The sequence below is a fragment of the Haemorhous mexicanus genome, chromosome 30 (genome assembly GCF_027477595.1).
Source record: "Haemorhous mexicanus isolate bHaeMex1 chromosome 30, bHaeMex1.pri, whole genome shotgun sequence".
Lineage (NCBI taxonomy): Eukaryota > Metazoa > Chordata > Aves > Passeriformes > Fringillidae > Haemorhous > Haemorhous mexicanus.
The window spans coordinates 2,237,129-2,250,884 of record NC_082370.1 but is presented as its reverse complement, the minus strand read 5'-3'; the positions used below and the strand labels follow the sequence as shown (position 1 = coordinate 2,250,884).

The 13,756-nt window shown below is 54.3% G+C and overlaps 1 protein-coding gene across 2 annotated transcripts in view; it reads right to left on the bottom strand.

The window, feature by feature from the left end:
* The window catches only part of UNC5D (unc-5 netrin receptor D), a 63,029-nt gene that overhangs the window by 33,016 nt on the left and 16,257 nt on the right, over window positions 1-13,756 (bottom strand). For both annotated transcript variants that reach the window (XM_059870401.1, XM_059870402.1), the window contains exons 3-5: window positions 9,443-9,623; window positions 8,670-8,837; window positions 7,401-7,565 (exon numbers count right to left, since the gene is read on the bottom strand). In XM_059870401.1, coding sequence (XP_059726384.1) covers window positions 7,401-7,565; window positions 8,670-8,837; window positions 9,443-9,623 — 514 coding nt within the window. The remainder of the gene's footprint in view (window positions 1-7,400; window positions 7,566-8,669; window positions 8,838-9,442; window positions 9,624-13,756) is intronic.

The window sequence follows — 13,756 nt, the reverse complement described above, 5'->3', positions numbered from 1 at the left end:
CCAGAGGTTGATCCTGAGCTGGGCAAGCCCTGAGCCAGGGCTGCTGTCAGGAATTGCTGAGGGTGAGCTCTGCCCTGGCTCACTGAACCTGGGGTCAGAGCTGCTTCCAGCAGATGCTAAAGCCTCTCATAAATCCTCAGCTCCTCCTTAGCTCCTAAACCAACAACCCAAACAGCAGAGGAGATGAGGAAAATCATATTTACAAGAGAAAAAACCAAAAAAAAAAAGAACTTTGGGATTTTATTTCACGAGGAGGTTTTTTATCTGACAGGGAGAGAGAGAGAAAGTTGCACTTAATAAATTTACATGGAGCATATCTATCTCCTATATTGCTTCTGTCTCACTCTATAAATGAAACATTTTCTCCTCGTTTGCTGACAATATGAATATTTTATGTTGCCCGTGTTTTTCTCTTCATCTTCTCTTTTTTTCTTCCTTTTTTTTTTTCTCCCCCTAAATCCCTATCAGGAAGTTCCTTTGCAGCAATTTCTCACTTGGTTAATTCAGGTTATTTGTTGGCTCTATTGGAAGCTGTTGTTTATTTACACCTCAGCAAGAAGGAAGTTCAATACCTTGCAGTGGATCATTGGCAAAGAGACTCAGGTCAGAATTAATGATTCCTTTGTGTGCCTGATGTATGGAAAGGCTGGTGATGGGCACTTGAATTAGTTACAAGCTATAAAAACGCCCAGTTTATTCACATTTTGGTACCAAACAGCCCCATTAATGGCACTTCTCTGTGTGTACATGAGCACACACACCCGTGTGCCCCCAGCAGATGGAAATGTGGGATTAAAGGGGTTTTCTATGGGACTGCAGCTCTCAAAAGTGAGCCTGCTCTGCCTCCCTCGTGCCAAGCACTTGAGTCACCATTTATAACCTAAAACCTGCCAAAGAAATCCCCAAAATTGGGAGACTCAGGTGGATTGCCAGGCTCCTTCTCTTTTAATGTTTGTGAATATGCTCAGTTTAGAAATACTTAACCCAGAAGATCACTGGATTTTTGGCTCCTCACCAAAAACCTGGTGGGATGAGGTTTTTTATTTGCTTTTGCAGGAAAATGAGGCACAAAAAGACCCAGAGAGGAGGGTGAGACTGGAGCCTGCAGTGGAGCAAACCCTTCCCTGCTGCTGGCAGGGGCTGCCCACACCAAACTGCAAAGGGAAAAGCATTTCCCATGGAAATGGAGATTCCTGCATCCAGGAGCCTCCTGGCAACAGCAGCAGCGCTGCTGGGAAAACGGAAAACAAAATGATTTGTGATTGTGCTGTGATTATTCGGGGTGCATTAGTAAAACCATGTTTGCAGGTCAGCCCTTGTGGCTCTGCTTGTTTGTTTTGGTTTTGGGCACTGGGAGAAGAAATCAATAGGTTTTGAAGTCGGGAGAAATAGCTTTAAAGCAAACAGATAAAAGTAAAACAAAAAGCTCTCAAAAAAAAGAAAAAAAAAACCCAAAAAACCTCTTTTTTATTAAGCAAAGAGAAAGCTTTCACCTCTGCAGGAAGGAGAGAAATCCAGGCTGGCAAAGCATCCAGCTGGGAATGCTGGCAGGGAATAAACACGGGGAGAACAAACACGCAGGGCAGCAGGGAGGTGCAGGGAGTGTCTGGGGCCAAGGCGACCTCTGCATCCCAGGAAATCCATCTGGAAACCTTTCATCCCTGCCCAACCCCACCTGAGTCTTCCTCCTGCATCCACACAAGAGCTGCAAGTTCCAGGAGGAATTCCCTGGAGGAGGGGCTGGCCCATGGGGATCCTCCTGGGGATCCGAGGCCAAAGGGAGCTCTGGGATGTTCCCCTCTGGTGCCTTGGGGTCATTCCCCAACTCCCCAGCCAGGGATTGAATAAGGAGCCCCAGAGCTGATCCATTTCATCCCTGTTCCCTTCCCTGCCTGCAGATCTGAGCTGATCCCAAGGATTGGGATGTTCCCAGCCAGCTCCAGGCTGGCTCTTCCCTGGCACCCTCCATTCCCCTCCTCCCTTCAGCTCAGCCCTCATTTGTTACCCAGAGGAATGTTGGTGCTATTTGTGCCTCCCAGAAGGAGCAAAGTTAACGAGTTGTGCCTGATAAAAACCCTCCAAGAGATTGGTTTGCTGTGGCTCAGGGCTGCATTTCCTCCACAATTCCCCACGGGATGAGAGGAGGAGCAGGAAAGGCACACACTGGGAGAGGAGCAGGGGAGAAGAGATTTTTTTTTTAAATAGGCTAATTGCATCAATTCCTGTTAGCTGAGAAAGCAATTCCAGCCCTAAAAACAACGAGGACATTGGGACAGCCATGAAGGAGGGACAGGGTCACACCTGGAGGGATGGGGTCACACCTGGAGGGACAGGGTCACACCTGGAGGGATGGGATCACACCTGGAGGGATAGGGTCACACCTGGAGGGATGGGATCACACCTGGAGGGACAGGGTCACACCTGGAGGGACAGGGTCACACCTGGAGGGAAGGGATCACACCTGGAGGGAAGGGATCATACCTGGAGGGACAGGGTCACACCTGGAGGGAAGGGATCACACCTGGAGGGAAGGGATCACACCTGGGGGGACAGGGTCACACCTGGAGGGATGGGATCACACCTGGGGGGACAGGGTCACACCTGGAGGGAAGGGATCACACCTGGAGGGACAGGGTCACACCTGGAGGGACAGGGTCACACCTGGAGGGATGGGATCGCACCTGGAGGGACAGGGTCACACCTGGAGGGATGGGATCACACCTGGAGGGACAGGGTCACACCTGGAGGGACAGGGTCACACCTGGAGGGACAGGGTCACACCTGGAGGGATAGGGTCACACCTGGAGGGATAGGGTCTCACCTGGAGGGACAGGGTCACACCTGGAGGGACAGGGTCACACCTGGAGGGACAGGAACACACCTGGAGGGACAGGATCACACCTGGAGGGACAGGGTCACACCTGGAGGGACAGGGTCACACCTGAAGGGATGGGATCACACCTGGAGGGACAGGGTCTCACCTGGAGGGAAGGGATCACACCTGGAGGGAAGGGATCACACCTGGAGGGACAGGGTCACACCTGGAGGGACAGGGTCACACCTGGAGGGATAGGGTCACACCTGGAGGGACAGGGTCACACCTGGAGGGACAGGATCACACCTGGAGGGATAGGGTCACACCTGGAGGGAAGGGATCACACCTGGAGGGACAGGGTCACACCTGGAGGGACAGGGTCACACCTGGAGGGACAGGATCACACCTGGAGGGACAGGGTCACACCTGGAGGGACAGGATCACACCTGGAGGGACAGGGTCACACCTGGAGGGATGGGATCACACCTGGAGGGACAGGGTCACACCTGGAGGGACGGGGTCACACCTGGAGGGACAGGATCACACCTGGAGGGATGGGATCACACCTGGAGGGACAGGGTCACACCTGAAGGGACAGGGTCACACCTGGAGGGACAGGGTCACACCTGAAGGGATGGGATCACACCTGAAGGGATGGGATCACACCTGGAGGGACAGGGTCACACCTGGAGGGACAGGATCACACCTGAAGGGATGGGATCACACCTGGAGGGAAGGGATCACACCTGGAGGGACAGGACAACACCTGGAGGGACAGGGTCACACCTGAAGGGATGGGATCACACCTGGAGGGACAGGGTCACACCTGGAGGGACAGGGTCACACCTGGAGGGATGGGATCACACCTGGAGGGACAGGACCACACCTGGAGGGATGGGATCACACCTGGAGGGACAGGGTCACACCTGGAGGGATGGGATCACACCTGGAGGGATGGGATCACACCTGGAGGGACAGGGTCACACCTGAAGGGACAGGACCACACCTGGAGGGAAGGGATCACACCTGGAGGGACAGGGTCACACCTGGAGGGACAGGGTCACACCTGGAGGGACAGGGTCACACCTGGAGGGATGGGATCACACCTGGAGGGATGGGATCACACCTGGAGGGATAGAGTCACACCTGGAGGGACAGGGTCACACCTGAAGGGATGGGATCACACTTGGAGGGACAGGGTCACACCTGGAGGGACAGGACCACACCTGGAGGGATGGGATCACACCTGGAGGGATGGGATCACACCTGGAGGGACAGGGTCACACCTGGAGGGATAGGGTCACACCTGGAGAGAAGGGATCACACCTGGAGGTACAGGACCACACCTGGAGGGATAGGGTCACACCTGGAGGGATGGGATCACACCTGGAGGGACAGGGTCACACCTGGAGGGATGGGATCACACCTGGAGGGATGGGATCACACCTGGAGGGACAGGGTCACACCTGGGGTGGAAGGAGCAGGAGACACAGACACTCCAGCCCAGCTGGCCCCACAGGTAAATGCAGCACCTGGAGCAGAGCCTGGGGCTGCTGGGCGGGGCTTGGAGCCACCTGGGACAGGGGGAGGTGTCCATGGAAGGTGTCTCCATGGAGCAGAGTGGGACTGCAGGCCTTTAGAACCACTCCAGGATCCTGGGGCTGCAGGGAAAGGAGGGAAGGCATTTGTGTGAGCCCCAAGGGCCCGGCAGGGCTGAGCTGAGCTGAGCCAGCTCCCTCCGGGCCAGAGGCTCCCTGGCACAGCCCTGCCCCTGTCCTGTGCCCCAGGTGTGGGACACAGCCCTGTCCCTGTCCTGTGCCCCAGGTGTGGGGCTGGGACACAGCCCATCCCTGTCCCTGTGCCCCAGGTGTGGGGCAGGGACACAGCCTGTCCCTGTCCTGTGTCCCAGGTGTGGGGCTGGGACACAGCCTGTCCCTGTCCCTGTGCCCCAGGTGTGGGACACAGCCTGTCCCTGTCCTGTGCCCCAGGCGTGGGGCAGGGACACAGCCTGTCCCTGTCCTGTGCCCCAGGTGTGGGGCAGGGACACAGCCTGTCCCTGTCCTGTGCCCCAGGCGTGGGGCAGGGACACAGCCCTGTCCCTGTCCTGTGTCCCAGGTGTGGGGCAGGGACACAGCCTGTCCCTGTCCTGTGCCCCCCGGGCTGCCACAGGACCCCACAGGATGGGGGGAAAGGAGGGAATTTGGGGCAGGACAGGAGCATTTCCCACTGGCAGTGTTCCTGCAGGCAGGGACCTGAGTGAGGCCACCTTGAACTGGCCCTGGGGACACCACAGACGGAGCCAGGAGGGTGGCAGGTCCCCTCTGCTGTCACACCCTCCCCATGCAGCCTCAGCTGCTGCTCCTCACGCCCTTCCCACATGTCCTCCTGCCAGCCCCTCCACGGATAGACAGCAGGATGGATTTGGGATTGAGCCAGCCACCAGCAGGGACAGGAATTCATCATTGTCAGGGAGGAGAGACACCCCAGGAAACATCCCAGGATCAGCACAGTCCCCAAGAGCTGAGTGAATGCTCCCAGACCCTCTCTGGTTCTTCTTTCTTAAAACACAAGGAAGGAAAAAAAATTTAAACTACATTTCTGTCCTTGGATACCTTGGAGCTGTTCTGTAGCCCTGGGAATTTTAAGTGCTGGGATCCACAGCCAGAGTGCTGAGTGTTCCCTTCCTCCAGACCCCAGCAAAATCTGATTGGAGCTCTCAGCTCAGGTATCTCTGAAGCCTGAACAAATACACAGGATGCTCTCTGCCACTGGGAAAGTATTAAAATCCCAGGGCAAAAAAAAAAAAAAAAAGAGAGTTCATTTTGTTTATAAGAGAAAAGGCAACGCAGAACCATAGAAACAAGGACAGAGGGCTGGTTGAACACAGCATTACAGAGAGCAGACACATCCTTGTTTACATCTCCCAGCCCTGGCACTCCTGATGGCTCCCAGGGCTGCTGTTCCACCTGACAAGGTGACAGCCCCTCCACAGGGACAGGAGGGGGCTCAGGGCAGGGATAACTCACCAATTCCTCCTGTGTGCGGAGCCTGCGCAGCTGCAGGGCTGCTCTGCCCAGCTCCCCGTGCAGGGGAGGGACAGCAGCAGCCTCCCAGTGCCAGCTGCTTCCCAGACACTGGTGAAGGGCAAAGCCTTTCCCAGGGAGCTGCGGATCTGCCTGGGTTTGGCTCCTGCTGAAGGCAGCAAAAGGAACAAACTCCGACCTTGACCGGCTCCTGCACCCGCAGCTCTCCCGGGGGCTTTGCCCGTTTGCTTGCAAGGAAAGGCTGAGGAGCACATTTGGTTATGGAGTTTGGAGCTGCACCCTGCACACCCCCTGGATTTGGGATTTTAGCATCACCTGATCATTCACAGGCAGAGAACGAACAACGCAAATCCTGGAAAATTTCAAACTCGGCACGGAAAACCGGAAAACCACGTCTGTTGTGTTGTGATTTCAGAGTTTACTTCAGAACCCCAGGTCCCTTCCTGATAATTCCCTCCCAGGTGTGTCAGTCACCTCTCCTTTCCTCTCCCTGACCCCTCCCAGCACTCTCTGTCAGTCCCGGCATTCCAGAAGGGCATGGAGTAGACAGATTCAAGGCAGATTTAAAGGATGCCCTCTACCCCCGGGGGCACTGGGCCATCCAGGTGTCCTTTGTCCCTTGAGACCTCCCCTCCTGTACCTGGCTGGTGGCTCCCTACCCCTTCCCTGCCCTCTCCCCGGGGTTAAAAGGAGCAGCACCCACGGGGTCAGGAGTTCTGGTGGGGCTGGGGCTGGGTTCAGAGGCTGTGGGCCAGAACAAAGCTCTGGATCCAAACCCTCCATCAGAACCGACTCCTTTCCTTCCCCATGGCCCTAAAGCTTCTCCACAGAGGGAAACCTGAGGAGCAGCCCCTGCACGGGAGGAAGCTCCATCCCAGCCCCACCAGAGCTCCTGCACGCCTGCACTTGTCCCCACGTGCCCAGCTGCAGCCCCCAGCCAGCCCAAAGTGTCTGTGGGGTGAAACACCACCCAGCCATGGCCAAAAGTGTCTGTGGGGTGAAACACCACACAGCCATGGCCAAAAGTGTCCGTGGGGTGAAACACCACACAGCCATGGCCAAAAGTGTCCGTGGGGTGAAACACCACACAGCCATGGCCAAAAGTGTCCCTGGGTGAAACACCACCCAGCCATGGCCAAAAGTGTCTGTGGGTGAAACACCACACAGCCATGGCCAAAAGTGTCCCTGGGTGAAACACCACACAGCCATGGCCAAAAGTGTCTGTGGGGTGGAACACCACCCAGCCATGGCCAAAAGTGTCTGTGGGGTGAAACACCACCCAGCCATGGCCAAAAGTGTCCCTGGGGTGAAACACCACCCACCCATGGCCAAAAGTGTCTGTGGGTGAAACACCACAGTGCTGTTCTTTGGTTCAGCACCAAGGCCAGACAAGTTCAGGCACCTCCCGTCCGCAATATTGGTAAATATTCTAACACACGTCCATTTTCACGGGAGTAGCTCAGGCACAGCAGCCCCACCCACACAGGTTCCCTGGCCTTCAGCCCACCCCTCAGGCCATCCCAAAGCCCCTGGCAGCTCACCTTGGATGCAGAGCCCCTCGGTGCAGTTCTCAGACTCCTGGCTCAGCCCCTCGCAGTGCTTGCCGCCGTTGCGGGGCGCGGGTGCGGCGCACTCCCGCACGCGCAGGTGCTCGCACTCGGGGCTGCACACCGACCACTCGCTCCACACCTCCCAGCTGCCGTCCACTGCCCGGGGGAAACACAGTCAGCAGAAACACAGTCAGCAGCTCCTGCAGCAGCGCTTGTTTCGTCTCTCCCCTCCATAACTCCACGTCTAATACATCCTAAGCAAACTTTCGCAGGATAAATAAAGATCTTAACGAAGTTCTCAGCTCAGGTTTCTGTGTTTCTCTTTCTGGTGGTGTTAACATCAGCTCCCGCTCTCTGCACTAAGCCCAGACCCCCACCCAAGTCCCTGATTTCTCCTCCTGAGCCCTGAGCTGTCCTGGCACAGTTTTGGGGGTGCCAAAGGTGAGAGGAACGGGGGATTTGTCTTTCCAAACCATCTGTGGGGCTGCTGGGATATAAAACCAGCACTGGGAGAGAAAAGAAACAATGGGAAGGATTCCACTGATTGGTGAATGGAAAAAGAAATTTGCTTTTACAAATAAACTTTAGGGTTACTGAGAAATGAAATTAGACATTAATGAGGAAGAAAAACCCCTGAATTCAGTAAGAATTAAAAATTCAAAGGGAGGGTTGTGCATTAGAGGGGAATCTTTGGGATCAGGTGTTCTGGGAGATCTGAACCTCTCAAGTACCTCAGAAATGGGGAAAGAGAGAAGGGAAATGTTGCTGGAAATTGGGATAAAAAGGGAGGCTTTGGGAAATTGGGATAAAAAGGGAGGCTGCATCCTCCAAAAATCTGAGAGGCCCCAGGGGATGCCCCACGGCCTCTGCCTTGGTTGGAATAAAGCCAAAGGGCTCCTCTGTCTCCTGTTTGGACACAAACCTCTGCTGTTTGGGGGTTAATTTTCCAAACACAGGGTAAGATCCAGCCTGCCCACAGGTGCCTGGCACTGCACCCACACCCACACCACCCCCACATCCACAACACACCACACCCACACCACACCCACACCCACACCACACCACACCCACACCACCCCCACATCCACAACACACCACACCCACACCACACCCACACCCACACCACTCCCACACCACACCCACACCACACCCACACCACACCCACAAGACAGCCGCATTTCCCGCTCCCTTCCCAACTCCCTGCTGCTGCTTCCCACCGAAAGCTGAGGTCCCCGAAGCCCTCCCTGGGCAGGGACTCACCGGGGCAGAGGGAGGTGCAGGTGATTTTCTGCACGGACATGCCCTCGCAGAAGGCTCCCCCGTTGAGGGGCGCGGGGTTGGTGCAGGTGCGCGAGCGTTTCTGCCAGCCCCGCCCGCAGCGCGCGTTGCAGCTGGACCACTCCGTCCACGAGGACCAGCCCCCGTTCACTGCAAAACACCAACATGGGGGGGCTGAGGGGCTGGGGGGCTGTGCCAGAGCCCCCCAGAACCAAACCCAAACCCATCCCATGGGAAGGGCTTGGCTGGGTGTAGCAGTTGGTTTGGGGGTTCCCCGGGGACGTCCCCTAAGCTGGATGTTCACCGGTAGCAGCAGACAGGCAAGAAGACTCCACACGGATTCTGAGGGTGCTAATTAGATGAGGGTGCTAATTATTGGGGGTCCCACCCCCAGGAGCAGCATGGTTTGTGAGGGAGAAGGGGGGAAGGGGAGAGAGGGAGAGCCTCGGGAGTAAAGGGCCAAGAGAGCGAAGAGCCAAGAGAGATTCTGATCTCCCTGGCACAGCTTGACAGGGAGATTTGAAGTAGTGCAGAATAAACCTTGGGCCAACAGGATTACAGATCCATGATACTGCAGGGGAGGATCACAGGCTTGGGACAAACCCTACATTCTTGAGGCGTGAGACAGAGCAAACCACTGAACTGCCATGTAACACCACGGCTGGGTGATCCCGCGTGCGCCTGGTTGGAATCAGCGCAGCAACACAAACCAAAGCAGGGCACAGCCACCTCTGCCCCCCAGCCCTGTCACTGACCATAGACCACCACGGTGGCTGACAGGCTCCTCCTCTTGGCCACGATGTTGGCAGCCATGCAGGTGTAGTTGCCCGAGTCAGACAGGCGCGCCTGGCGGATGATGAGGTTGTGGTCGGCCCTGGTGTCGATGTTCTCATCCAGGTTGGAATCAATGGGCTCCTCGTTCTTCAGCCACTCCACCTGGCGGGGAGGAGCACAGGAAAACGTGGAGCAGGCCAAAGGCCCCTCATGACCTCGTTAATTGGATGGGGAAATGCTTCCTTTGGCCGGTAACTTAGAAAAGCTGATTTTTCCTCAAGGAACGTGGAATAAAATCTCAGCTGAGAGAGAACAGGAAATTCTCCCAACAATATTTTTACATCTTGCTCCCGCAGCACCATGCACTGGATGTTCAAACACTTGGACGACTACCAGTTCTATAAAACAGATAATAAGCATTATCAATCCCACTTCTTTTGTGAAGAAACAGGAAGATGAAATTGCCTGACACGGCACACAGAGGAAGAGCCGAGTCATCATCACAGATTCCCAGCTGACACAAACACCCTGAGAACAGAGGCCATTAGTGTTTGCTGCCACGGTCCATAAACCCCCTGAAATGCTGTGTACGATGTGTTCCAATCCATCTTCTCCAGTTCACCACCCAACATCTCTGAGCACGCCCAGGAATCGCCCGCAAGGCGCCTTTCCTCTCGAAACATTAACAGAAAGTAGTTAAGGCATGGCAAGCTGCTGTCACAGGAGAGCAAAATTAAAAATAGAAATAAAATCAACGGATTCTATTAAAAGACCAAAGAGCAGGGGGCTGTTTTAACAGCTTTTCTAGATCTGGAGGAGCTCTGGCTGTGCCCTGCAGTCAAACTCCCTTCTCCACTCCGTTCAGATGGATAACCTTGTTTAGCAACTTGTGGAAGGACTTGGAACTTTGTGGTAATGAGCTTATGGCTGTGGTAGCTGCAGGCATTCATTAGCACTCAGCTCTGCGCAGATGGGCTGCAATTTGTACATTTTCCAGTTCCTAAACAAATCTGCAAACGCTGACCATCAAAGCCAATTACGTTTGGTGCCAGGCAGCAGATTCCCCTCCACAGCAGCACTCCCGGCTTTGCTGGGATGGATCCAGCCCTGCACATCCCAGCCAAGGGCTGCAAACTCACCTGGAGGAGGCTCCAGGTCTGGGGCACCTCATCCCACACGGTGGCTGTGGAATTACATCATGATTTGACACATCTGTGCGAATGTGAGTTACCCGAGGGCGAGGCTCAGCACCACACGTTTCACACTGAAAATGGGGGAGATTCCAGCTCTGTGATCCCTTGGCCATCTCTCTGTCCTCCTGTATCCAACCCTCCCTCCCAGCCAAGGAACACTTCCCCTGTGCCTGCAGGAGCCTGGGCACAGCTTGGGAGCAGGGACCAAGCAGCTGTGCTAAATCCAGCCATGCCAAACCTTTCCCTGGACAAAATCCCTGGGAGTTCCAGCCATGCCAGACCTTTTCCACCCATGCCAAACCTCTCCCTGGACAAAATCTCTGGGAGTGAGTTCTAGCCATGCCAAACCTCTCCCTGGACAATATCCCTGGGAATGAGTTCCAGACATGCCAGACCTTTTCCACCCGTGCCAAACCCTTCCCTGGACAGTATCCCTGGGAGTTCCAGCCATGCCAGACCTTTCCTTGGACAATATCCCTGGGAATGAGTTCCACCCATGCCAAACCCTTCCCTGGACAGTATCCCTGGGAGTTCTAGCCATGCCAGACCTTTCCCTGGACAATATCCCTGGGAGTGAGTTCCACCCATGCCAAACCTTCCCTGGACAATATCCCTGGGAGTGAGTTCCAGCCATGCCAGACCTTTTCCACCCATGCCAAACCCTTCCCTGGACAATATCCCTGGGAGTGAGTTCCACCCATGCCAAACCCTTCCCTGGACAATATCCCTGGGAGTTCCAGCCATGCCAGACCTTTCTTTGGGCAATATCCCTGGGAGTGAGTTGTAGCCATGCCAAAACTTTCCCTGGACAAAATCCCCTGGATTTTGTCCCCTTTCCCTGTGGTCTGAAGACACAGAACCACCAACTAATCCACTGACTGTTCAGTTCCCCTTCTGCAGTTAACCTTAACAGTAATTATCCGAGGGGGTTTCAGCAAAGAAATTAGGAATCCAATTTAAATTATGGAGCAGCCACAGGGGCATAAATCAAGTGACAGGAGTTCGATGCTGAACACACTTTATGTGCAGTGAAATGGGCAGAGAAATGACAAACACAGCCAGCATTCCCCGAGTTCATTATTTCACAAGTGTGTTTGTAAATGTTGACTCTCCTCAGGCCAGGGGATTTCTGGGTGGGGAGAGGGGTTCAAGGGCCTCGTTCCTGTCAGCCTCACCCTTGGAGGGAGCACACGCCGAGCCTGGGAATGTGGGGTTTGATGAGCAGGAAACATTTAAACATTTACACTAAACTATGCATTTCAAAGAATGATGATGCCAGCAAAGGGAGAACATTAAGCAGACAGAACATAAACACCAAAGTGTTGGGACGTGAGATCAAACCCTGATTTGTCAGGGAGGATTGCACTGCCAATACTCCCCTCATCCCAGCCCCCCTTCCCTGAGAAAACCAGGTTTATCCAAGGCCATCCCCTGCTCTGCCTCAGCAGATGGAGGCTTTCAAAGATGGAGAACCAAGGGATGGATTTATGGGATAAAAATACATTTAAAGGAGTCGTGATGACAAAAGATGTTTGTCACTGGCAGGGATGTAACCTTTGGGAAACTTCAGCCCCCGCACAAACACTCACAAAGCAACCAGGGAAAATAAAAGCAGCCAAGAACCTAAAACATCTCCCCGCTGGGATGAGTGATGGGGTCTGGAGTGCAGTGTCTGAAGAGCAACTCCAAACTCCTCAGAGCTTCGCTTCCCCCACCATGGAGGTCACAAAGTTGCTTATACCAGAATTAAAATCCTTTTCTGTTTAAGAATTAGTCTGATGATCTGGAATCAGACCTTAAACCTGCTATAAAGTGCTGTAAGTTTGTAGAAAAAGATCTGTTGGTTTGTTTTTTTTCCTCTGAAATTCAATCTGCCCAGAATTAACCCCCCTCCCCGGTTTCCAAGGAGGGCTGATCACATCAGGACCTGCAGCTCCAGGGCACCAGGGATTAACTGGGCCCCTCCCTGGGTGGCAGCAGCCCAATTAGCATCATCATAAATTTGTCCCAGTTACAGAAAGCAATTACCACAGACCAGCTTATGGCATTATCAGAGTAAAATCAGCTCACCACCCCAGAGCCTGGGCAGATTGTGGGAGTTAAAGAACTCCCTGAAAAACAAAGCTTATCCCAACCCATCCACTAAGAGCTCCTCACCAGTCACTCTGATGGACATTCAAACATCCAAGACCTGGGACTGAATTTTTGGCTCTTTTTGGTGACCTTGTTTGTGATTCCAGCCAGATTTAACACAAGAGGCAGCTCCCAGCCCTTGTGGGCACGGTGATAATTCGGGAGATCAGCAGACTGCTTAGCCTGGAGAAGAGGAGGCTCAGAGGGGGCCTTATTGCTCTCTACAACTTCCTGAGGGGAGCTTGGAGACAGGTGGGGTTGATCTCTGACAGAACCAGAGGACACAGTCTCCAGCCACGTCAGGGAAGGTATCACAGAATCCCAGAATGATGAGGTTGGAAGAGACCTCTGAGATCACCAAGTCCAACCTGTGCCCCAACACCTCACCCAGCCCACAGCACCCAGTGCCATGTCCAGTCTTTTTTAAACACACCCAGAGATGGTGATTCTGCACCTCCCTGGGGAGAGAATTCCAGTGCTTTGTTATTCTTCTGGTGAAAAACTTTTTCCTAATATCCAACCTGTACCTTCCCTGTTGTACCTTGAGACTGTGTCCTCTGGTTCTGTCAGTGCTGCCAGTGGGAGACCAAGAATTTGGATATTAGGAAGAAATTTTTCACCCAGAGAATAACAAAGCACTGGAATGCTCTTCCCAGGGAGGTGCAGAATCACCATCTCTGGGTGTGTTTAAAAAAGACTGGACATGGCACTGGGTGCTATGGTCTGGGTGAGGTGTTGGGGCACAGGTTGGACTCAGTGATCTCAGAGGTCTCTTCCAACCTCATCATTCTGGGATTCTGGGATTCTGGGGATCTGGGACAAAGGGCCTCCTGTCCCTGCTTTGGGATTATCCTCTGCTGCCCTTTAAACATGGCCTGTGTCTCCCATGCCCAGTCTCAGACACACCCACACCCCAGAGAAGGCAGTGACAGTGCCAGCTCCTCCTCAGGGGACAACCAATGACTTCCT